The sequence below is a fragment of the Rhynchophorus ferrugineus genome, unplaced genomic scaffold (assembly GCF_030347505.1).
Source record: "Rhynchophorus ferrugineus isolate W39M unplaced genomic scaffold, kcgeb_rfMv2 rfM4, whole genome shotgun sequence".
Lineage (NCBI taxonomy): Eukaryota > Metazoa > Arthropoda > Insecta > Coleoptera > Curculionidae > Rhynchophorus > Rhynchophorus ferrugineus.
In genome coordinates, this window is record NW_027472583.1 from 51,746,570 (window position 1) to 51,768,624 (window position 22,055).

A 22,055-nucleotide genomic window follows, 5' to 3' on the forward strand; every position below is an offset into this window, starting at 1 on the left:
CACAGAGTAATTTACTACTCTTTGAATTACTCTATGATTCACACTTGGCCTACTGGGTTAATAAAAGTTTGACGTCAGAACTATTTGGCTCCTTGAACAGATTTACTTAACACCATGGTAGAATAATGACAATGACAAATTGTAACGTGAATATCGTAATACCAAACTGATTCTATTTTAAATTATCACATCCATAATTACAAATAATTTACCTAAAACATACTATAAACACATCGGAGATCAAATGTCAAAAAATATTGTCATTACACTGACATAAATGTAGCTTTATGTATATTTTTTAAGTTAATAAAAACAATTTACTAAATATCGGAACTAATTTACAATTAAGATACGCACGCCCTTGTAAGCATCTGTTATATATTATTATTATTATTTCAATTATATAGTTTATTATATTCTGTATTACAATTATTGATAGTTCGTCAATGACAGCCTATTAATACATACCCATAACATACAGTAATACTCTATTTTCCTACCATTATTAATTCCTTCCCCGTCCTAAACATGCCCTTTGACGTATGGAACAATATAACGAACGGTTTAAATTTGAACGATTTATTTAAATTACATAATGCGCATTCATACCGGATCCATGGTAAAAATAATGTATCTTGGAATATACAGAAACAATAACATATGTGTAGCAATCCCAATAGTTTGAATATATATATATATATATATATATATATATATATATATAATGTACAATTATGATTAAAAAAACGATGCGTCTGATGCGTAAACTGCGCGTTTATCTTTAACCTATAACTAAAACATTTTAATTATATCTAAACCTAATTGGATTTAATTTTATTCATTGGTAATTACAGTGGCATTTAAAAAAAAATTAAACTGAACAGTTTTTACGAAAATAATTAACAGTATGTCATTTAGGTATGCTGTTAATTTTTACACTTAAATATGTGCTATTGTATTGGGATATTCTGTATTCTAGGATTCTGACATCGAACAACGTAGAATCACTCGTTATATTCAGTAATAGATAAATCAAAACAGAAGAAGAAGAAAACAGAAATCAAGACGTGAAAAACTAATATCAATGTTTGTAATAGGTACTATAAAAAAACTATTTGAATCATTGTAGTATTTTAACCCCTCCCATTTTTGGAACTTGTACTCTTAAATTGGTCTCGTACTGTACACTTTCATTACAAGGTCAATAGATCTGAAATCGGCGAGGCTGTGGCAACAGCGCGATCCAGCAATTAGACTGTCTGACAGGAGACGTGCGGAGAGTCATACTTCATAGTTGGCGAGCCGAAGTAAACTCTCATGTGTTAAGTGAAATAAAAGTGTAAGTGTCGAGAAAATAACTACATACCTGCTGTGGGGACTATTCCAGACATACAAACTAGCCAAATATGCTAAAGATAACAGTAAACAGGTACCAACCGAGATAAAACAATCGAAAATCGTCCCGAAACCGTGGTCCATTTTTGACGTTTGCCAGGTCACGTGAACAGTCGATCGAAACTGATTGGTGGTCGGTTCAACTTGCGCCGTGAGCGCCGTCTCGTTCAGAAAATCACTGATGAAAATGGCCGCCTGTCGTAGTGTTGGTGTTTCCTTTGTTTAGGACCTGATAAAAACCAAGCCGAAGAGCCCAAGAGGGATAACGTCACCATGCCGAGTGCCTCCTTTACGGCCTCTCGTTCATACGTTCGTCGTTCTAGGAGAAAAGGTGCAAACAGGATCCCTACGCCTTCCCGAACAACGTCTGGTAAGTACGAAGTCGACGTAAAATTCCAATTTTACACTCGACGAAGATTTTGTTGTTCCGTTCGCCGTATAAACCACGAGGCCTTTATAAGGGGCTCTTGTCTCGCGAAACGCGCCTTGCGCCCTGTTTTCATCGATTTTAGTTCTTTTGTGGGTGTTGTGTCAAAAAAAATATACCTTATGCTTTGTGCACCAAGACAGTATTTAATTGTTGTTTTAGTTTAAGTGAAAACTATTAGGATGTTAGTGTAAATATTTTTCATGCTGATTTTCTTTCCTCTATTGATTATACAAGCAAATTTAGCTTTGATGTCTTTGCAATTAAAGTAATGCTTTCTTATTTTATTTTCGTTTTGGTGACATATCTGTCAAATTTTTAGTATAAACTAGCTGTTTGCAGAGAAATATGGACAATTAATACAGAAATTAACAATTATATTCCTTCCCAAACAAACATATTTTGATTTAAGAAGATATGTCTGTTATCACCATTCAGGTTTTGTAAACATCCCCTGGATTTACAACTAAATTGTGAAACAAACACAAGTGATAAATCAAGTGGAAGGTCACAGGATGTAGTAAGTTAAAAAAAACGGACTATTCCGTTTTTAAATGGAATGAGAACTGATCATGAACCGTGGCACAGTATTTCCTACGTAAATTTGTTTTTTCATTGTTTAGAAATCTGTTCACTATATATATTTTTAGTTGCACTTAAACCCACAATCAAAAGATGATGCAGTTCATACTGGAAACTAAGAATAAGCTTAAAAACAATAGTGTTTGATGAAGTTTATGACTAAACAGAATGAAATATATTGAAAACTAATGAATGATTTGATGATAACTTTGTGGTTATGTTGGATTGAAATGAAAAATGCAGCTAGATATAATGCTAATATTTCTTATCGGTATGATTTTAGGTATTGGAAATATAGTGTTACTTTCAGTATTATTAATACTATTTGAATTCTAGAAGTGTTGAAATACTTGATATCTATGTTATACTTCTAATTATAGCAGTGTAGTAGTGTTAGTATAAAAATATATTTTTCCTGTTATTTAAGAGTTATCTTTAAATGTTTATTATGAAATTCTTTGTTGCTTTCATTTATATAGTATGTTCTTTAAAAAAAAAATGGTTTCATATCAATAACAATTTTACTCTTTTCACTTGGTTTAGTCATCTCAATGTTGATCTTCCTTTTTTTTCTTGTATCCATGCATCCTGTAATTATATTTATAATATATTTTTGCTCACTTCTCAAAGCATTACTCAGCCTCTTTACTCTCTGCTGCTTATTTCCTATATCATGTTTCATGTCTAAGATCGAAATAGAAGTATTTCCTCCATTCATTTTTTACAATTTTGTTGACTCTAAAATGGTTCATAATATCTTTCTTCATTCTACGTTAAGTTTTTCTTATTAAGGTTATATATGTTTATTTTTGTCTTTTGTTACTTGCTTTCAACAGTTTTTTTTATTTATGTAGAATGCTCTGTTTGTTTTTATAATTCTATTGTTCCACTCCATATATTCTTTTATAATCTTCATATCAGTTCTATACTATTATATATTCAAGTTTTTGGTATCCTCCCTACCATTATGTATTGTGTTTTATGTGTATTTTTATTTATATTCATGGTTATGTATTCTATGCAAATGCAAAGTAAATCCAAAAATTTATTTCCATGTTTTATTCCTCTATGTTCGTTAGATTGAAGGTTTGTTAAAAATCTATAGTTATTTCGATATTTATGTTATACTCTATCGCCTTTTTATTTATTTTTTTAGCCTGTATATTGCATCAGTTATTGATTTTCTTTTTGCGAAATGTTTAACTTGATATTGATATATTTGTACAGATTTAGTTACTTCACTTTTTGATTAAACCTCGTATAGAATCTTTTACGGACCAAAGAATTGCTCTCATTGGCGCGTGGAAGAAAAAAAAACAAGGACATCGCTGTTGAAAAACTTTATGAAGAACGTGGCTGTGGCCTAAATTTCTGTAAAAAGAATATCACATAGACATAACCGTTCGCGATTATTTTCTTTTCTGGAAAAGAGGAAACCTGAACCGAAAAGAATTTATTATACCATTTTTAAAACGAATCGGGATGGTCGGATAACAACTAGCGGGAGTGATTTAGGCATGTATGTTTTTTAAGCCGCTGCACAATATATATTTTTAGTTACACTTACATTCTAGTGATCCCGGCTGCTTTATCTGGCTTAGAAATAATAAATAGAGCTTTTTATACCAACAGTATAGCTGCAGTGCATATTTCTATAGAAATTTAAGTTTTAGCATTAAGAGAGATCTAACAGAATTGTGTGGAAATTGTGGTTGTGAATCGTGTGTAATATTACGAGACATGCAGTTTATATAACACAATTTAACCTGTGTATTCCACGTTAGGAGACTACAGAGGTAGTTTTTCATTCACCGCAGTGCCCTTTAATTGATAATGATGAGATAAAATATCAGATATTTATTTTGACCTAATGTTTAAGAGCAAAATGCAGATTAGATTGCACAAAAGTAAACACCGTATATTTGTCGACATTGTCACGTCGTGATATTCGAAGAAAATCGAACGGTCATGGAATATTCCTCGGTAAATCTCCAAGAAAGCTGTCGCCTGTTTTTACCGGAAATAGGTCGACGATATTTCGGTATTCGGTCTACTTTTGCCACTTATATCGGTAACTAAAAACGCTAAAAAAAACTCGTAACCTATTGCCATATCAAGGTTTTCAATAGTAAAAAAAGTCCAGTTAGCTTTAACAGTTAACCGTCGGTTTTAGATGTATGAAGATTTTCTTTATTTAAATGTGATATTGTAAAGGTCACGGAACAACGGGATAACAACCATAATATATAACCTTCTTTTATTTCTTCGTATCGTGAATGTTGTTCGATAGAAACGCTGTTGGAGATGTCAGTCGTTTGCTAATCAGCGGTCATTTTTCTTAATTATTCCATTAAGTTGCTACCGGCTATCTTTTGAACTTGAAATACTTGACGTATGACCCATTTGTGGCATTTACTTCATGGTTTGTTTGGTTTTTATTCTACGACAAAGTCGTTTCACTTTTTATTATACCCGTAACATACACCTGACCCGGCCTCTTTCAGATTCACCAGACCAGATGATTCTTGTGCTTTCTACAGTTCTGTATGCGGCTATAATTCCTGCAACGCTTGCGAAAGTAGAATACGGTACTAGTTTGCGACATCCATGAGAACTTTGGTTTAAGAATTGGGAATTAATGATAGTGATAGTTTTATTAACACATCCTCCTCCTCCTCCTAAGAGCACAGAACCTCACAGTTTTTATATCTTCTTCCTAGAAAGATTTGTTTTTGACTTTAAATCAGATGCAAATGAAAAAGTGATGATTGTTCAAATTAAAGCAAAGCTCTTTTTCTCGAACAATATTTAGAGGTCTACAAACCGCCAGTCAATCGATTGTTCTTAATGCATGACACTGTGAAAACAGCTGAATGTAACAAAAAAAAACATTTCGCTAAAACCACTCTGTAACTTTTAAAAGATCAGATTGGCATGACTTTTTTACACGAGTCCTTTGAAGTCGGGCTATGTTCATCACCATCAATCTATAGACAGCGTTCGAAGATATTGTATACTTTTGGTCTTTTCATTAATTATCAACCCACTTGACTCTGCACTAATGAAGAATATACAGCTTTCAACAGAGAACATCAGATCTAGGGGTTCATAGCATCATATTGGACGCCATGTTTGTTTTTAATATGTATACTTTTTATTTATTTTATACTTTTCGTATAATTGCATCCATTATGAGATGCAGTGAAGAGATATCTCCTTGGAGACCACTGACTCGGATCTCAATTAAATTTGCCAAATCATATCTCAGTCGTATACAGCTAGTGAAACCATAGTAAGATGGCTGAAAGAACTTAATAATTTTAGAAAAAATGTTCGACAAAAACGGACATAGTTTAGGATACGGCGTTATCTATGTGCCAACCCAGAACTTAATGATGTGTTAACAGTTATGTCTGTAATTTCAGCAGAACCATGCGAGCCGTCGTGTCCCGTCCAGCCCAATCAGAACGCTCCAGCACCTTCCGCCCCTGGACCGTCGCCACCGTCTCAAGGAGCCCCACCTCCGGCCGGCGGATCAGGAGTCGCCCCTCTAGGAGGGCCTTTGGCCGCTCATCAGAGCCCCTACGATCTACGACGCAAGTCTCCGCAGCATCACGGCGGAGCTGACGGTGGTACTGGTGGCCCGGGGCCTAGCACGAGTGCCGCTACTGCCGGCGGAGCTCCAGCTAGTCCGCCCTGCTCCAGTGGGGCCAATGGTTCCGGATATAGTTCTGCGATGTTGCCAGCTAGAAAGAGGCCTAGGAGGACTTGCTCGGCATCGTATGAAAGTAAGTAGTCTTCAATTTAGGAAGAACTGTGGCTATTGATCAATTTAAAGTGTTTTTTAGTGAGTTTGAAATGTTATTCGGATATCTTGATACAGTATATTTTATTTATAGTTTTATCCACGATGTTTTAACGCCTTTTATTAGGTTTCTTCTACTCGGCCAGGAACGGAACGAATAGCAGTTAGAAGCAGCAATATCTGATGAATACACATACAATAGTAATATATAGACTTGAACATGCCGATATCGATTTTCACAGATATTGCAACATTATACTGAGCATATTCTTTTGTCTTTTTGGATCTTTTTTGCTTGTCTAAGAGATTTCAATTTATAGCAATCTGCCTTGTTGACTTATTTCTATTTGAACTTCTCGTCTTCGTATATTTTCAGCTCTTTGTTATGTTTTGTGTCTTCGACGCCAAATTCGCCATTCTATTTGTATATAAGTATTATAAATCACTCAAACGACATGTTCCATCTGCAATTTTTTCAAATTAAAGAATTAAAATGGCCTGACCATAAGCGAAACTTACTTGCCTTAAGACTAGAATAGAAGCAAAACTGTGTGATTCTGATATAAAATTGCTAATACTTGTTAAAGAACGTCCAATCTTACGATGTGGTGTACCCTGAGATTTACTTTTACCACTGCTGTACACAAAACATTTTGAGTTAAATATTAGGTGCGCTAAAAAATAATTCATGTTCTTAACGTTTAAATATAGTAAAAACATCAATTTCTCCTTAGAATTTATTTAGAAATAACCGATAATAAGAATTTGGCAAAAATAAGAGACGATCGCTAGAGAAATGTCTAGGTGGGCTAGTGAATGGGATATCAAAAGAGTCGATCCACAGAAAACTTCTAGTGAATACGTAGTATTTGTAAATGCATACATTAATTGTTAGTAACGTTTCTTTCGTTTCATATTTCTGACTTCCTCAGGGCTTATTTTCAGAGACTATTTTAATAAGAATTAGCTAGAAAGTATATACATAATGCGGTTGGTACTACACTTCAATATATCTTGACAGGGCTACCAAGATTGCTAGTCTACTGTAATCATGTAGAGTAGCAGAACCTATTTGTCGATGATGCGAGTTTTTTTATGAACTGCACCAATTTATAAACAGAAGGCATGATTAAATCAATAAAAAATTATTTACAGAATGATGACGTTTGTAGGCACTTATTATATCCCTCCTCTTTACAATAAAGATTTATTTTTGACTGACAAAAACAAATGACAAAAAACTGCATTCATCATAATTAATTGGCATATTTTTTTTAGCTTGCACCAATACGGCAGCGCACTACCTTCAGTACGAACTTCCTGACGAAGTATTGCTCACCATTTTTAGTTACTTGTTGGAACAAGACTTGTGTCGCGTTAGCCAGGTCTGTAAACGATTCCAAGTAATTGCCAACGACACGGAACTGTGGTAAGAACGGACATGCGAGTCTATCTCCACGACCCTTACTACGAGTCATTTTTCTGTCCACAGGAAGCGTCTCTACCAGATCGTCTACGAATATGATTTACCCTTGTTCAATCCGGCCCCTTGCCGATTTGAATTCGTCAGTCCCGAGGAATCGGACCTGGCCAATCCATGGAAGGAGTCGTTTAGGCAGCTGTACAGGGGTATTCACGTGCGTCCTGGTTACCAAGAACTTAATTTTAAGGGCAGGAATTTAGTTTACTTTAATACAGTACAGGTAAGAATACTAAATATGTTTATATTGTTTAATATGGATTTTATCTAGTATCTTCAAGTATATACAGTACAAGCTTAAATTTCCGTATTTTAAATATTTTTATTTTTTTACATTAAACGTTTTTAATCTCAGTAACTTTTTTTCTATATTTGTTCAATGTATTTTTTTTTATCTATTCTTACACATTCCTCTAACTGAAAAATTTATTAAAATATCCATCGTGCTCAAATTGGGCTTGTCAATCAAGATCCCTCCCCACTCTCTGTTGTCATACCCGCATTAATCGTTGTTGCAATCCAATTATGGACACCCTCTATTAAATGATAGGGACACCCTGTATTAGCTATCATCAATATAATATATTGAGAATCTTTCAATATTCCAGGGAGCTCTTGACTATGCAGACGAACGAAGCGGTACTAACAGTACAACAGGCTCAGTGACAGGGCCCTGTAATGCCCATGCCACTAGCGAAAACACATCCCAGGGTGCTTTGATTTTTCTACATGCGGGGACGTATCGTGGAGAATTTCTCGTTATTGATTCGGATATATCCTTGATAGGTAAGTTGGCCATTTTAATATGTAGGAGTTACATTGTTATTACCTTGGAACGCAATCTCGATTTGAGATCTGGGGTGCTTTTTTAAAAAAACTTTTGATCGTTTATCGTCTAACGTGTTTAAGTACAATACAATATCGAATTTTAAAAATATGTTTATTCTTTATATTAATTCGCTTTTCGTTACTATGGAATGCATTAATTACCCTCTTTTCTTGAAAATATCAAATAAAATAATGCTTACGAATTTTATCAATCACCCATTTTAATTAGATCTTAAATGTTTAGCGGTGGCTTTGGAAAACATTCCTTAAAAATACAACATTTTATTTCATTTGCTAAATTACCCAGTAGCTAAAAATTATTCCTTGGATTCAACACTAGTTGGGACCACAGTGTGTCTTTCATTATGACTGACAATGTAGATCTAGGAACGCCCAAAGAGGACGTTTACGTTACATGAGTTTCTTGTAATTTTTCTAAGTTCACCGCCTGCTTGAAGTTTTAATTTTGAGATATCCCACGCAATGTTCACCAGTATTTAATTGTCAGTAGTTCAAATTAGGAAGAAATTTTGATATCTTACAAAATCGCAAGTTGTCCTCAACATGAAAACGGCAATAGTTATAATAAATAAATTGCGCTATAGTCATATCGATCACATTGCTTCACATTGGTCTTTTACACAAGTTTTGTACCTTAAATCATATGCCTCATATCTTAAATCGTCTTTGGGAACGAACTGGTTATCGTATTTAATCTATGTTAAGGACCAAGGTTACTCCAACGACCTTCAAACAGTTCTGCGCGCTTAAAGAAAATATCTGTCAAGTTGTTTGTGAAAAAGAGCGATAAACAACGAAAAAGTACTATAAAACTGGTTTAAGAGAGTTAATCTAGGCCAGCCAACAATAATTTCAAAGTATATACTAGCATTATACGATAAAACACGAAACACTAAATATAATAAAAAAATATTTTTATATTATGGCATAAAACAAAACCCATCCTCTTCCGATTTCAGTGTTTTATAAAATATTCTGAAAGATAAAGCATCATTATTCTATTTTTATCTAAAATTTTACATATCCTGCCAATCCTTCATGAAATTTCTAGGAGCAGCACCTGGTAATGTTGCCGAATCCGTGATATTGGAGCGTGAATCCGAGTCCACAGTTATGTTTGTAGAGGGAGCTAAGAACGCTTATGCCGGGCATTTAACGTTAAAGTTTTCGCCTGATGTTACGTCCACAGTACCTCATCATAAACATTACTGTTTAGAAGTTGGAGAGAATTGCAGTCCTACTATTGATCATTGCGTAATTAGAAGCACATCGGTTGGTAAGTAATTATATAAAGTTCTAAATCTCTTAATCATCTTTGGTTTTAACTTATAATGGCTAACAATGATAGTGATCTATTAAAATTATTTATCAATTACTAGCTGTTAGCCTATATTTATTTGAAGGGTGTGTTGTTTAACGTGGAGTCTGCCACCATGATTCAAAATTAATATAGTTCATGTTCAGAAATAGGACAAGAAAGAGATAGTTAATTTTTTTTAGTATAAAAGGGGTTTTAAATATATGCAAACATTTTAAAAATGAGCCAGTATATAAAAGAAATATATTTTCATCGAAATAATTCAGTAACTTACGCAATTCAAAAACTTAAGGAGTACAGTCTAACTGTTCCAACATCCTAGAGTTGGTTTATTTTTAATTTTTTTAGATTATACTCTAGGTATAGCTCCCTATAACCTCTGACTTTCTCATACCTTTGAAAATTAGTCTTGTCTTTTTTCTGTCTTTTGGACCTAAGTTATATATATCTTACAGGTTACATGGTCTACAGTATTGTCGAATTTGGAGTTCTATAATCCCAAAGTTGGTAGTAGGGAAGTTGTCCTGGAGGAATCATTTTTGATCCTTCTATTTTTTGTAAAATGAAAATGACATTGTTAGTGCTAAATCAGTGCGTTTATAGAACCTTTTTCTGTGATATATGATGTGATATAAACATGCCAAGTAATGTTTTGTGTTCCTTATTAGACCTCAGTTCGACGACGATCAATTATTAATACTAATAGGATGGCGCTAGATTCTGTACAAACTTTTAAACAATAGATATTTACACTTTATGTTTGGCAATAGTGCTATCAGTCATTTTAAAGATATTTTGTTTCATAGATGTGTTGACGAGAAAGCATCCCACTATTTTACCATCGCTTTCGTAATTTCTGAATTCTTGCTGATTTTAATTGAATTTATTTTTCATGAATAATCGGTAATTGTTCTCTTTTGAACTCTAGAACCCCAAAGATTTCTGCGCGAAAAATTGAACTTTTTTTTATTGGCAGTCCCACCGCAGGCCTTCCTTGAGTCTATTTGGCAATACTGGCTTTCAAATCACCATCGAAGGATTAGAAACTCCGCCCATTAAAATTGCCCTGTTAATTAATGTGAAGCGCAAGTATCAAGCTTCTTTTGGTATCTAATCTGATTGTATAAATAATTCGAAACTGCTTTATAGTGTGCCGACTAAGGTTCAACTTTGTTTCAGTTTAATATTTCATAATAGATTAAATTATTCAAGGAAAAAATTAAATATATTTATTGATAGTTTTGTTGTTATTAGAGTTATATGTATCGAACTTGAATTTTTGATTACTTGTTTCTTATTGCAGTAGGAGCAGCAGTTTGCGTGAGCGGCGTAGGAGCCAACCCGGTTATTCGACACTGTGACATCAGTGACTGCGAGAACGTAGGCTTGTACGTGACCGACTACGCCCAGGGCACTTACGAAGACAACGAGATCAGCCGCAACGCTCTGGCCGGCATATGGGTGAAAAATTTCGCCAATCCGATCATGCGCCGCAACCACATCCATCATGGCCGCGACGTTGGCATATTCACCTTCGACAACGGTTTGGGCTACTTCGAAGCCAACGACATCCACAACAATCGCATCGCCGGCTTTGAAGTGAAGGCGGGCGCCAATCCTACGGTAGTCTACTGCGAGATTCATCACGGACAAACCGGCGGAATCTACGTTCACGAGAATGGTTTAGGTCAGTTTATTGACAACAAAATCCATTCTAATAATTTCGCCGGAGTCTGGATCACCTCCAATAGCAACCCGACCATCCGGAGGAACGAGATATACAACGGGCACCAGGGGGGCGTGTATATTTTTGGCGAAGGGCGAGGTCTGATAGAGCATAATAATATATACGGGAACGCGCTCGCCGGTATACAAATTCGCACCAACAGCGACCCCATAGTGCGTCACAACAAGATTCATCACGGGCAACATGGCGGCATTTATGTACATGAGAAGGGACAAGGTCTTATCGAGGAAAACGAGGTGTACGCAAATACGTTGGCGGGCGTGTGGATTACCACGGGCAGTACCCCGGTACTGCGTCGGAATCGAATCCATTCAGGCAAGCAAGTCGGGGTCTACTTCTATGATAATGGGCACGGCAAACTGGAGGACAACGATATCTTCAATCACCTTTACTCGGGGGTCCAAATACGGACTGGCAGTAATCCAGTGATACGAGGCAATAAGATTTGGGGTGGACAAAATGGCGGTGTACTGGTGTATAACGGTGGTCTTGGTCTGCTCGAACAAAATGAGATATTCGATAACGCGATGGCGGGTGTATGGATCAAGACCGACTCTAATCCTACATTAAAGAGGAACAAGATTTTCGATGGTCGCGACGGCGGCATATGTATATTTAATGGTGGTAAGGGAGTGCTGGAAGAGAATGACATATTCAGGAATGCGCAAGCTGGCGTGCTCATATCAACACAAAGTCATCCGATCTTGAGGCGAAACAGGATCTTCGACGGACTAGCGGCAGGAGTGGAGATCACCAACAATGCCACAGCAACGCTAGAATTTAACCAGATCTTCAATAATCGGTTTGGAGGTCTTTGTTTAGCTAGTGGAGTCCAGCCAATTGTGCGTGGGAACAAGGTAATATTTTACTCTTTACTTAATTCCACTTATATTCCTTATTTAATCGGACAAGTTTAAGCTCTTCTAAAGCTTAATTAAACTATAAATAACTATAAAGACAGTTATTTTTATGACTCAATTCTTAAAGTGGGGACATTTTTGGTTTATTTTAGACTGTTACTAAAAAAAATTTTTTTTTGAAAGATGGCGTGGTACTACTTATGCTGAAACAATGCCTCTTAACAGTCTGAACAATATATCTGGGAGACAAAGTTTGGCTTGGACTAGAGCAAAATTTAAAGTTTTTTAGATGTAAATAAAAATCTATTAAACATTGTCCTGTGTTATTAAAAAGATAGTAATGATAATTTATCTATTTATAATTTTGTAATAATATTTAATAAGTCACCTCATTCCCAAGTATCTTTCAAACCAAACTGAATGATGGTTTATAATATAATTATCATCAATTAAAACGTAATCTCGATTTTTATTAAAAATGTTTCATGTTTTTTTTTTAGATCTTTAATAACCAAGATGCCGTGGAAAAAGCTGTGGCGAACGGACAATGCCTATACAAGATCTCGTCTTATACCTCGTTCCCCATGCACGACTTCTATCGCTGTCAAACGTGCAACACAACTGATCGAAACGCCATATGCGTCAACTGTATTAAAACGTGTCATGCCGGTCATGATGTTGAGTTCATTCGGCATGATAGGTAAGCTCAAAAACAACTGAAAACTTCATTTGACGTCTTTATTTACTTCCTGCGCTTCTCTTCCATAGGTTCTTCTGTGATTGTGGCGCGGGTACCTTAACCAATCAGTGTCAGCTTCAAGGTGAACCCACCCAAGATACTGACACTCTATATGACTCCGCGGCACCCATCGAGTCACATACGTTGATGGTCAACTAGGGGGGGCCCGCCCTCTTGTGAACGTTATACGACTCGCATGACACCAAGAAACTTGTGAATCTCTGCTTAAAGTGATACCCTCCCTTCCTAGGGTAAGAAAAGAAGGCAGGGTATCAGTTACTTGTTAGAACCGTTTTCTATTTAAGTTTATACTACCGATTTTTTACTAAGTTAATTGTTGTATGATTAATTTTATTTTTTTGTCATTATTTATTCGAAAACAAAAAAAGGTTCGTCGAGGGGTTCCAATAATTTTACAGCAACATCTATTCTCCCATCTCTCGTACACTTATACAGGCAGCCACAGATCAGTCCACTCTTCCGCTTGATAGGAGAAAGACAACAGACATGACCGTATCTGGAAAAATATTGGGACTCGTCCAGACGCTACCAAAAGAAAACCCTATTTATTTACTGTTTTTCTAGGTTATGACAGTTTAGAGAAAAAATAGCTTTAATGGAAAAAACTATTTTTGTATATAATTTTCACGAATGCCAGAACATGAGTGTGAGATTTATGGAAGCGTGTTAAAAATTAAAATAAAACCAATTTAGGAATTATCAGTATTTGAATTTTTCTCGATAAAAACGAAAACAAACATCTAAGTATATTTGAAGTGTTTATATATATAAATATGTATGGGATAACAAAAAAAATTAATTATATATATTGTTGTGTGAGTGTGAGAGATGAAATTGTTTTTGTACATATTAATTTAAGATGAACCGTACTAAAGCCGAAGAGCAATACAGAGCTTTTTATGGGTGGTACAGCAGGTGCCATAATAGACGAAAAAAAAGGAGAAGCGTAAGGAAAAATTGTACAAAACTAAACCGCGTACTGTCAACGTGTAAATTTCGACCCTATGTACTCAACAACTCTCCTTACACAATAAAGATTCTTAATAAGAATATTCATCAACTGCTTATTTCCTTTTCACTTTTGATGTGCTTTAAATTTGTCCCTTTTCCCCTCCTTTAACGTTGAAAGTACGTACAGTTTTTTTGTACACTTGGAATGACGATGACGTGGTTCTATATCTCCGCCTCCTCAATCCTCCCCTCTCCCTAATATGAACACGTCTACCATTTCATAAAATGTATAAAGTAGCCCGAGCAATGTATTAAATGATTTCGTAACGTTTATTTTTCGACATGACTGATTGACTGCGTGTAAAATATTTGTAATATAGTGTCCTTTTTCTAATTAACACTTGATGGAGGTGTAGTTTTTAATGTTTAAGTTTTTTTAGATCTAAGGTTAATTGTCAAGCTTAATAGATCTACTGAACAGGTAGTTAAGTAGATAGCTAGCACTTGTATTGTACTGTGTACATTATATACAAAAATATATGGAGAAAATATGCAGTTTTTGGTTTTATTGGTCGTTTCGAAGGAAGATCTTTGGAATAGCTATAAACCTTTCTCCATTTTAACATTATGATAGAATATGATCAGTGCTACTATTTTATATAATTGCACCTCCCTCTTTTCGAAACTCGAACTCCATCAAAGTTATAAGTTGATCGGAATAATAACATAAGTGTGAAGGGCTTATAACAAAAAATACCTTTAATTTTACAGAAAGGAGTGGTGGCTCATTAAACCGCATCCTATTTCAATATAAAATAATCCCTCACATCTTTCAATCAGACATAAATACATCGTCTTGTTCCTTTGAACAACCAAGGTTGTAACAGTCACGCGATATATATAACACTTCGTTCCTAAAGTAATGACCGAATGGGTGTAGGTGATCGTTTACCAGTGTGATTTGATCTGAATAGCACTATTTTTACCTAAATTTCTGTGGTACTATTTCTATGATTTCCCAAGTTTTGGTGACATCAAATTGCAATAGCCGACTTGCCGAGCCATTGTTATCCGCCTTTGGTGTCCGAACACCCTAAACTGCGATGCTTGCAAATGATTGGAATCCATCCGATTTTAATAATTTATGGCTAAGTCTTTGACACCTTCAATCTACCGTTTGTGGCCTTATAGCTTCAGCTGTGATATTTTTTAAATAGAAAAATATCCATCGCATGTGAAGTGAAATAATTTCGAAATTATCTTCTAATTTAAACATTAGTCTCAAAAGTACTGGAATGAAGTAACCCCTGGTGGTCTGGCAGTAGTATTAATTTAATCTAAATAACAGAAAAACCTCAACTCAATATGGATTCAATGTATACTGATCCAATGAACTTTTTATTTCATTAAAACTTTTACTGGATCCTATATACTATCCCTCAATTGATTGCATTTAATTCTACAGTATCGTTGGTGTCGTCTTACTCCGCACGACTCTATTGTGCAACTGCTAAGTCTCAATACAACTGGTATGTATCTTAAAAAAGTTCATCAGCATTATTGAGCGATTGTATTGCTGTTAACCTATATAATTATATATATCTAGATATCTGTGTAACAAATGAAGGTCGTTGCCATTGGCAACCAACTTACAAAACAAAGGAAGTCAAAAGATTTCAAATGTAGACTTGTTTATAAAATATGGAAAATTACAAAATAACGGGTAGGGCGGGTGAAGGGGCCCATGGAACAGTTTTTAAAGGTTTTGACCTTAGATCAGACAAAGTGGTGGCCTTGAAAAAAATAGCAATAAATCCAGATCAAGGCATACCAAAAAACACATTGAGAGAGATATGTGCTTTAAGAGCGCTTAAAGCAAAAAATGTAAGTTGTTTACTGTTTTATTTTCAATTAAAAAAATTAGTAGTAGTGAAAAAGTATTAACCGTAATTATTTTAGATTGTTAAATTATACGATGTAACGAGCATGGGAAGCTCGGTAATGTTGGTGATGGAATATTTACCTTGTAGTCTGCAGGATGTAATAAGGAACTCCAATATTGATTTAAATTTACCCAGGATAAAATCTTATTCTCGAATGTTACTAAAAGGCATCTATTTTATGCATAAAAATCACATTATGCACAGAGTACGTATTATGATAAATGATGTCAAGGCATAAAAAAGACTCTAGATAACAAAAAATATTAGATATAACAGAAGCTTAACCAAAATCATATTCAAATTGTGAATGTTTGTTCGCTTCTAGAAATCATAATTAAATATACCTTCTAGGATATTAAACCAGCAAATTTATTAATATCACCTAGTAGGGAATTGAAGATAGCCGATTTTGGGTTAGCCAGAATATTTAATTCAGAAGTATCCAGATTATATTCCCATCAGGTAGCCACTCGATGGTATCGAGCGCCTGAACTATTATATGGCTCACGTACTTACAAGCCATCTGTAGATATGTGGTCTGTGGGTTGTATTATTGGTGAAATGGTCAACAGAGTTCCGTTGTTTCCAGTAAGTAATCCATAGAAAAACGTTAGATAAGGTGACAGGAAAATGTATTTATTCAAGGGTGAAACGGATATAGAGCAACTAGCAATAGTTTTGAGTACTTTAGGTACGCCTACCGATGAGAGTTGGCCCGATCTGAAAAAACTGCCCGATTATAACAAAATAGCATTCATTTCTAGCCCAGGCAAGCGATGGAGCATAATGTTACCATCGGCAGATCGACCTACGCTAGATTTATTAAAGAAATTGCTATTGTATGACGGTAATCAACGGCTATCAGCTAAACAGGTATGTTTCCAATTTTTTAACAGATACCTCACTAACCATGTATAAACATGTATACGAAAACAGTCTCTCAGTAACTGAATTATTAATTATCTAGGCTTTACGACATAATTTCTTCTCAAAAGAACCAGAACCTGCCGAGTTAGTAAACATGCCCTCACCAGATGACGTCGTTAAAGATACACCGACTTTTAACGCTAAAGAATTCGACGAAATACTCAAGGAAATTAATAAAACGTGATTCAGTACCTGCTATTTAATAATATTACTCAAAACTTGCGATGAGTCCTGAAACACTTCTCATTTACCATCTAGGAGATCAATAAATTAGACATGTTACTAAATTTGTTTTTATTTAAAAAAATAAGCCACATAACATAGACCACTATTGGTTCCTTGATGGATATACATTGGATGGAACCGCCTTTAGAAAATGCAGTGAAGCACTTTTTATTCCAAGTGGTAGAAGTTGACGGACATCCAACGTGATGGCCATCTGTCATAATTTATTTGTCCTAGCCCTCTTGGACATTTCCTTATAGTCTTAGTTTAAACGCTGATATTTTTGCAATTTAAAGCAAGCTGTAATTACAATACAGTGCTTCAATAAATATCTGTATATCAGATGATTTTGTTCAGATGATAGTGTTTAAGATTTTTCAAATATAAAGATAAATTAAATTCGAACTTAACCAAACCTACAGGACATCATTGAGCAATTTTCTCAAAATTCATCGGACTTAATTTAATCTGTAAATCCCTTCTAAAACAAAACGAAATAGAAACATTTTTGAAACAAATGATTATCGCCGATGAAAAGTGAATCATGTACGACGATAATGAGGGAAAGGTTGTGGTCTGGAAAGAAAAACACTGAAAAGCTTCACAATTGTTTTTAAAGTCCCCATTGCTATAATAGCACTTTTTTAATTTAAGTTAATCCCATCTGTTATTTTCTTTCTGTTGTTAATTTTATGTTTAAACTAATGGATCAACTATGAACTTACTTCTAAGTCATAAGAGTAATATTATAGATTATAGGTAACTATTACATATCCACAAAACAAAACTTACTTTCTTTACATACATTACAATTATGATGCATGTTTATGCAACTTATAAGATACCCAAAGCGAGCTACAATCACGAACAACTATTTGGTAATTTTCTATAGAAAGGAGGTATTACATACCCATTGGGTATATATTTCAGTATAAAAGCTGCAATAAATCGGTGGGCAAACTTTGTAACCTTCTAGACAATCATTTTTAACACTTCTCCAGTAATTAGATCAATACTCAAATCAAATAATTGATTTTTTTAAAAAGCTATTTTATAATCAAATTCATTAGATTTGCGTATCAATTTTAGTTTCACCACACACTTTGTCAGTTGGGAGACCAATAAAAAGCATACTATGTTACTCAACTTGTTTTTATTTTAAAAATAACCCATACAACGTTGACTTTAACAAGATAAATCATTTTATATAGATTCACCGCAGCGAAATATGAAATATTTTTCCTATGGTGGTCTCGGACCGGAGGCTAGACTTCCAGCTGATTTGCAGGTCGGCCGAAACCGGCCTAGACCGACAACATTTAAATGCAACAAATAAAACTAAAGTGTGTTTGAAATATATATCTATGATAGTTAAAAAATTATATAAAAAAAATACAAACAAAGTTAATTGTGGTGGTAAACAAAATCGGTTTGATTGGAAGGTAGTGAGTGATAAGTTTGTAAACCACCAAATTAATAGAATAAAGGAAAATATAATTTACTAAGGGAATAGTATTAGAAAACAGAACAAAAGCGGAGGAGGGCAGGGTAAGGGCGCCATAATCTATAAATACATATTGCACGTTTGAAGCGAGCGACGAAAGAAATCAATCCATCCAAAATGAAACATTTTGCGTTACCAAAATGAATTATAAACTCTTTTTGCGACGCCCTGCACGAGCGAGGGGGCATGTCGAAGCGCTTGCACACGGCACCAAACGTCCTTTATTCCCTACTCTCTAGTGATGGCGAAACGAAACTGAATCACTGATTAACTTGTGTGTGTTTTTTTTTTCATTTTTTTATTACAATAGTTTTCTGGAGACTGATGGGGGAAGTCCAAAAAAAGTGTCAGTTGTGGTCATCTTGTTTTTGGATTTCCGCGCTCCAAACTTCGGGCAAGCCAATCTAGGTTTTTCTCTTCTTTTTTAGTTTTTTAAAATTTTTAAATCTTAGTTTTTCCCACTCAATCATTGGGTTTTTAGTTCTTTGCCAATACTGTAAGAAACAATTTTGTTCCAGTCAATCTTTGTACGTGTAACTGGTAATAACCTGAAATAAACAATAGTTGTTACAAGCTGTTATAAATAGATAAATATAATTTAAGATTGATTGATGTTAAATATCACACCCACAAATACCTTCAATCACAACTAGCTCTTTTTGGGAAAAATAGAAAGAGATATTTTCCAAATTTATACTTTTAACATCTTAGTTTTTTTATGGCTGTTTTTATAAAATAAGTTTTTTAGTTTCAAGTCTAGTTTAGCTGGTCTTATAATCAACATTAAGATTCAAATAAATAATAATTTTTTTGTTGAATTTATGAACAATCTGTTCCTCAATTTGTCAACAATGACTTCTGTAACTTTTTGACATCCAACTTTCAGTAGTTAATTAAATTCAACTTAGTCTGAAAAAGTAAGTGAATGATAAATGTGATAACAATATTCTTTTTACCCATCATATTAACAAGTATCTTATTTTTATGTAAATGTATGAGGTATATTTATGTAATGTGGATTAATGTTATTATAAACTACGTTGGTAAGTCTAATTAGAATGTCTTAGTAAGTGCTTACCTTCTGAGAGCTTTGAATGTAGTGTCAGACATTGTTTGGTAGTTTTCAGAAATAGCAGTTTGATAAAGATTTTCTGCAGTCTCTATCGCTTGAACAATTTCTTTAGCAGTTTGGGCTTCAGATGAAACATTGACAGTTTCCTTAATTTCCTTTGTGCTGACTAACTGTACATTACCTTCCTCATAGTAGTGCACTTGCACTTTCAATACTCCTTTCAATTCAGCAGTTGATGATCCATTTAGAGTGACAAACCACTGACTACGCCACCTACCTATATTTAGATTTCAATAATTATCAGTGAGTGATAACACAGATAAGGTAACATAGGTAACACAAACCATTCCAAAAATTTTTCGGTTGGAATTGATGATCTTCAATACATGCAGTGAGAGTAATTGCACCACCCTGGCTACGTCCAACCACTGTACATACCCCATCTTTATAGTGGTTTCTTGTATATTGTATGAACTCATTATCCAGCGCGGATCTCCAGGGTTCAGCTGTGGCATCTGGAGTATATGATTGATAATCTGAAGCTTCCTTTCTTAAATGGTCATAACGAAAGCTTTGTCTGGAACGTGGGTCGAAAAATCTAAAACAGGCACGACACAATCACCACCGACTGTTAAAATTCACTGTACAACTTTTACCTGTTATTGCCTAAATCGTTGTATTCCGTAATCGACACCAAATGATCGGCATTTTCTATTTTGACCGGAGTCAACTGGTCTTTATTGTATTGGGCAAAGGCGGCACTGGGACCCTCTTTAAGGAGGTCATCATTATTTAACAGTTTCCGCACATCGTTAAATACCTCATTGAATTCTCCCGGTGGAGAGTGTAGGATGAAATCGGAGACTATTCGCACTTTTTCTTGGTCCGAAATTTCGACTTCATCCGACGCCATGTTTAGGTTGGGTTTGTCAAATGATGTCACTTATGACAGATGACTCACTTTGAAAACCGTAAATTCTTCTTTATAAAGCGTAACACACAATAGCAGTTACTAACTGTTAAAGTAATATTCCGTAGAATTAAAGTCCATTTATTCAAAAAAGAGGATCTATCCCTAAATATATGATGTTAAATAAATATGAATTTAAATATAGTTCAGAATAAATTATAAATAATAACCAGTAAGATCATTTATTTAAAAAATTATTATTATTCAAATAACGATACTAACATATAATTTATATTAACCTTACTTTCTATTAAGAAAAAGGTAAATGGCAAACTTTCCAGAAATAGATCAACAAAAGTCTTTTAAATATTTAGTAGAAGTGGAGACAGTCGGCCAGGATATTCTAACACTAAAAGATGAGAAGCTAGAGTTATCTAACGCTCAAAACAAATTTAGGGAAGCTCTAAGGGCACTAGAACAAAGCGATGATAGAAACAGTTGGATTGAGTTGGGTTCATTGTATGTACAAAGGCCAACTGAAGAATGTAAAACTATTTTACGTAGAGGTAATTATAGTTTTAAAAATGATGTTTAAAAGTCTCTTTAATATATAATATTATTTTAGAAATAAATAAAGCTGAAGATGCCTTAAAGGACTTACATGAAGAGATAAGAAGTAAAGTGCACAAACTTCGAGACCTAGAGCATGAGCCAAGATTGGAAGGATTCACACTTAAACCAATATCAGTAGCTGAAGCTAAAGCATTGCACAAAGGCTTTGGATCATATTAATGTTATGTAGAGAGTTTTTTTCTATATTTAAATAAAAGTCTACCAGGTTTTATATGAAATGTGTATCTATTATTATATATAAAAAGATATATATTTTAACTTAGGGATTATAATAGATATAATATTAAATATATATTATAAATAAATATACAATGTTTTTCTGTTACTCATATATGCTATTAGGTTTGAGATATTACATATATTATAATCAGGATTATTGATTATATATACAATTTATTACCCACAAAAACACTTTTGTTCATAATAAGATTTAATAAATCTTAGGGCTTTATTAAATTACTTAACATTTCCAGACATATTCAGAAATATAATTATCAATCTTTGAAATAGGAAGGTGAACTTTCCATTGTGTGTACTCTATAAACTTTATTTGAAATATTTGGTATTTATGTAATGCTATCTTTCAACTTCAATACCTTCTCATTAACGGGAAGCATGATATTAAAATATAAATCCAAAAGAACAATCAACATTCAGAGACCATTAA

At 34.2% G+C, this 22,055-nt stretch overlaps 5 protein-coding genes across 8 annotated transcripts in view; 3 read left to right on the top strand and 2 right to left on the bottom strand.

Moving 5' to 3' along the window:
* The window catches only part of Sras (Ras converting CAAX endopeptidase Sras), a 16,018-nt gene extending 14,518 nt beyond the window's left edge, over positions 1 to 1,500 (bottom strand). For both annotated transcript variants that reach the window (XM_076403765.1, XM_076403764.1), the window contains exon 1: positions 1,367 to 1,500. In XM_076403765.1, coding sequence (XP_076259880.1) covers positions 1,367 to 1,479 — 113 coding nt within the window. In that variant the 5' untranslated portion in view covers positions 1,480 to 1,500. The remainder of the gene's footprint in view (positions 1 to 1,366) is intronic.
* FBXO11 (F-box protein 11) lies at positions 1,258 to 14,729 on the top strand. Of its 2 annotated transcripts, none has more exons than XM_076403754.1 (9): positions 1,258 to 1,765; positions 5,830 to 6,192; positions 7,488 to 7,638; positions 7,702 to 7,912; positions 8,298 to 8,475; positions 9,590 to 9,814; positions 11,160 to 12,460; positions 12,964 to 13,163; positions 13,232 to 14,729. In XM_076403754.1, the coding sequence occupies exons 1-9, from the start codon at positions 1,669 to 1,671 to the stop codon at positions 13,359 to 13,361; spliced, it is 2,856 nt and encodes a 951-aa protein (XP_076259869.1). In that variant the 5' UTR covers positions 1,258 to 1,668; the 3' UTR covers positions 13,362 to 14,729. The 2 variants fall into 2 exon arrangements, with proteins under 2 accessions (XP_076259869.1, XP_076259870.1); XM_076403755.1 differs by having other exon boundaries at positions 1,265 to 1,765; positions 5,833 to 6,192.
* An 895-nt stretch (positions 14,730 to 15,624) lies between these two features.
* Positions 15,625 to 17,379, top strand: LOC143196141 (cyclin-dependent kinase 20). The gene is made up of 6 exons (XM_076403761.1): positions 15,625 to 15,703; positions 15,781 to 16,058; positions 16,134 to 16,322; positions 16,469 to 16,705; positions 16,763 to 16,990; positions 17,085 to 17,379. The coding sequence occupies exons 2-6, from the start codon at positions 15,876 to 15,878 to the stop codon at positions 17,226 to 17,228; spliced, it is 981 nt and encodes a 326-aa protein (XP_076259876.1). The 5' UTR covers positions 15,625 to 15,703; positions 15,781 to 15,875; the 3' UTR covers positions 17,229 to 17,379.
* Positions 17,380 to 18,403: 1,024 nt separating this feature from the next.
* Positions 18,404 to 20,789, bottom strand: cpa (F-actin-capping protein subunit alpha). The gene is made up of 4 exons (XM_076403763.1): positions 20,502 to 20,789; positions 20,190 to 20,443; positions 19,852 to 20,122; positions 18,404 to 19,321 (listed from the first exon to the last, which is right to left on the bottom strand). The coding sequence occupies exons 1-4, from the start codon at positions 20,756 to 20,758 to the stop codon at positions 19,240 to 19,242; spliced, it is 864 nt and encodes a 287-aa protein (XP_076259878.1). The 5' UTR covers positions 20,759 to 20,789; the 3' UTR covers positions 18,404 to 19,239.
* Positions 20,790 to 20,869: 80 nt separating this feature from the next.
* Positions 20,870 to 21,700, top strand: Pdrg1 (Pdrg1 prefoldin-like subunit). 2 transcript variants are annotated; one of them, XM_076403769.1, is made up of 3 exons: positions 20,870 to 20,987; positions 21,071 to 21,321; positions 21,381 to 21,700. In XM_076403769.1, the coding sequence occupies exons 2-3, from the start codon at positions 21,081 to 21,083 to the stop codon at positions 21,545 to 21,547; spliced, it is 408 nt and encodes a 135-aa protein (XP_076259884.1). In that variant the 5' UTR covers positions 20,870 to 20,987; positions 21,071 to 21,080; the 3' UTR covers positions 21,548 to 21,700. The 2 variants fall into 2 exon arrangements, with proteins under 2 accessions (XP_076259884.1, XP_076259882.1); XM_076403767.1 differs by having other exon boundaries at positions 20,962 to 21,321.
* The last annotated feature ends 355 nt before the right edge of the window (positions 21,701 to 22,055 follow it).

Bases quoted from the DNA above. Each gene is read 5' to 3' on its own strand.
- LOC143196141 (XM_076403761.1), top strand. From the start codon at position 15,876: ATGGAAAATTACAAAATAACGGGTAGGGCGGGTGAAGGGGCCCATGGA. The intron at 16,323-16,468 runs GTACGTATTATG...TATACCTTCTAG, and splicing joins AAAATCACATTATGCACAGA to GATATTAAACCAGCAAATTT. The intron at 16,706-16,762 runs GTAAGTAATCCA...TATTTATTCAAG, and splicing joins ACAGAGTTCCGTTGTTTCCA to GGTGAAACGGATATAGAGCA.
- FBXO11 (XM_076403754.1), top strand. From the start codon at position 1,669: ATGCCGAGTGCCTCCTTTACGGCCTCTCGTTCATACGTTCGTCGTTCT. The intron at 6,193-7,487 runs GTAAGTAGTCTT...TATTTTTTTTAG, and splicing joins TTGCTCGGCATCGTATGAAA to CTTGCACCAATACGGCAGCG. The intron at 7,913-8,297 runs GTAAGAATACTA...TCAATATTCCAG, and splicing joins TTTACTTTAATACAGTACAG to GGAGCTCTTGACTATGCAGA.
- Pdrg1 (XM_076403769.1), top strand. From the start codon at position 21,081: ATGGCAAACTTTCCAGAAATAGATCAACAAAAGTCTTTTAAATATTTA. The intron at 21,322-21,380 runs GTAATTATAGTT...ATATTATTTTAG, and splicing joins TAAAACTATTTTACGTAGAG to AAATAAATAAAGCTGAAGAT.
- cpa (XM_076403763.1), bottom strand. From the start codon at position 20,758: ATGGCGTCGGATGAAGTCGAAATTTCGGACCAAGAAAAAGTGCGAATA. The intron at 20,444-20,501 runs GTAAAAGTTGTA...TGCCTGTTTTAG, and splicing joins AACGATTTAGGCAATAACAG to ATTTTTCGACCCACGTTCCA. The intron at 19,322-19,851 runs GTAAGCACTTAC...TGTTTATTTCAG, and splicing joins ACATTCAAAGCTCTCAGAAG to GTTATTACCAGTTACACGTA.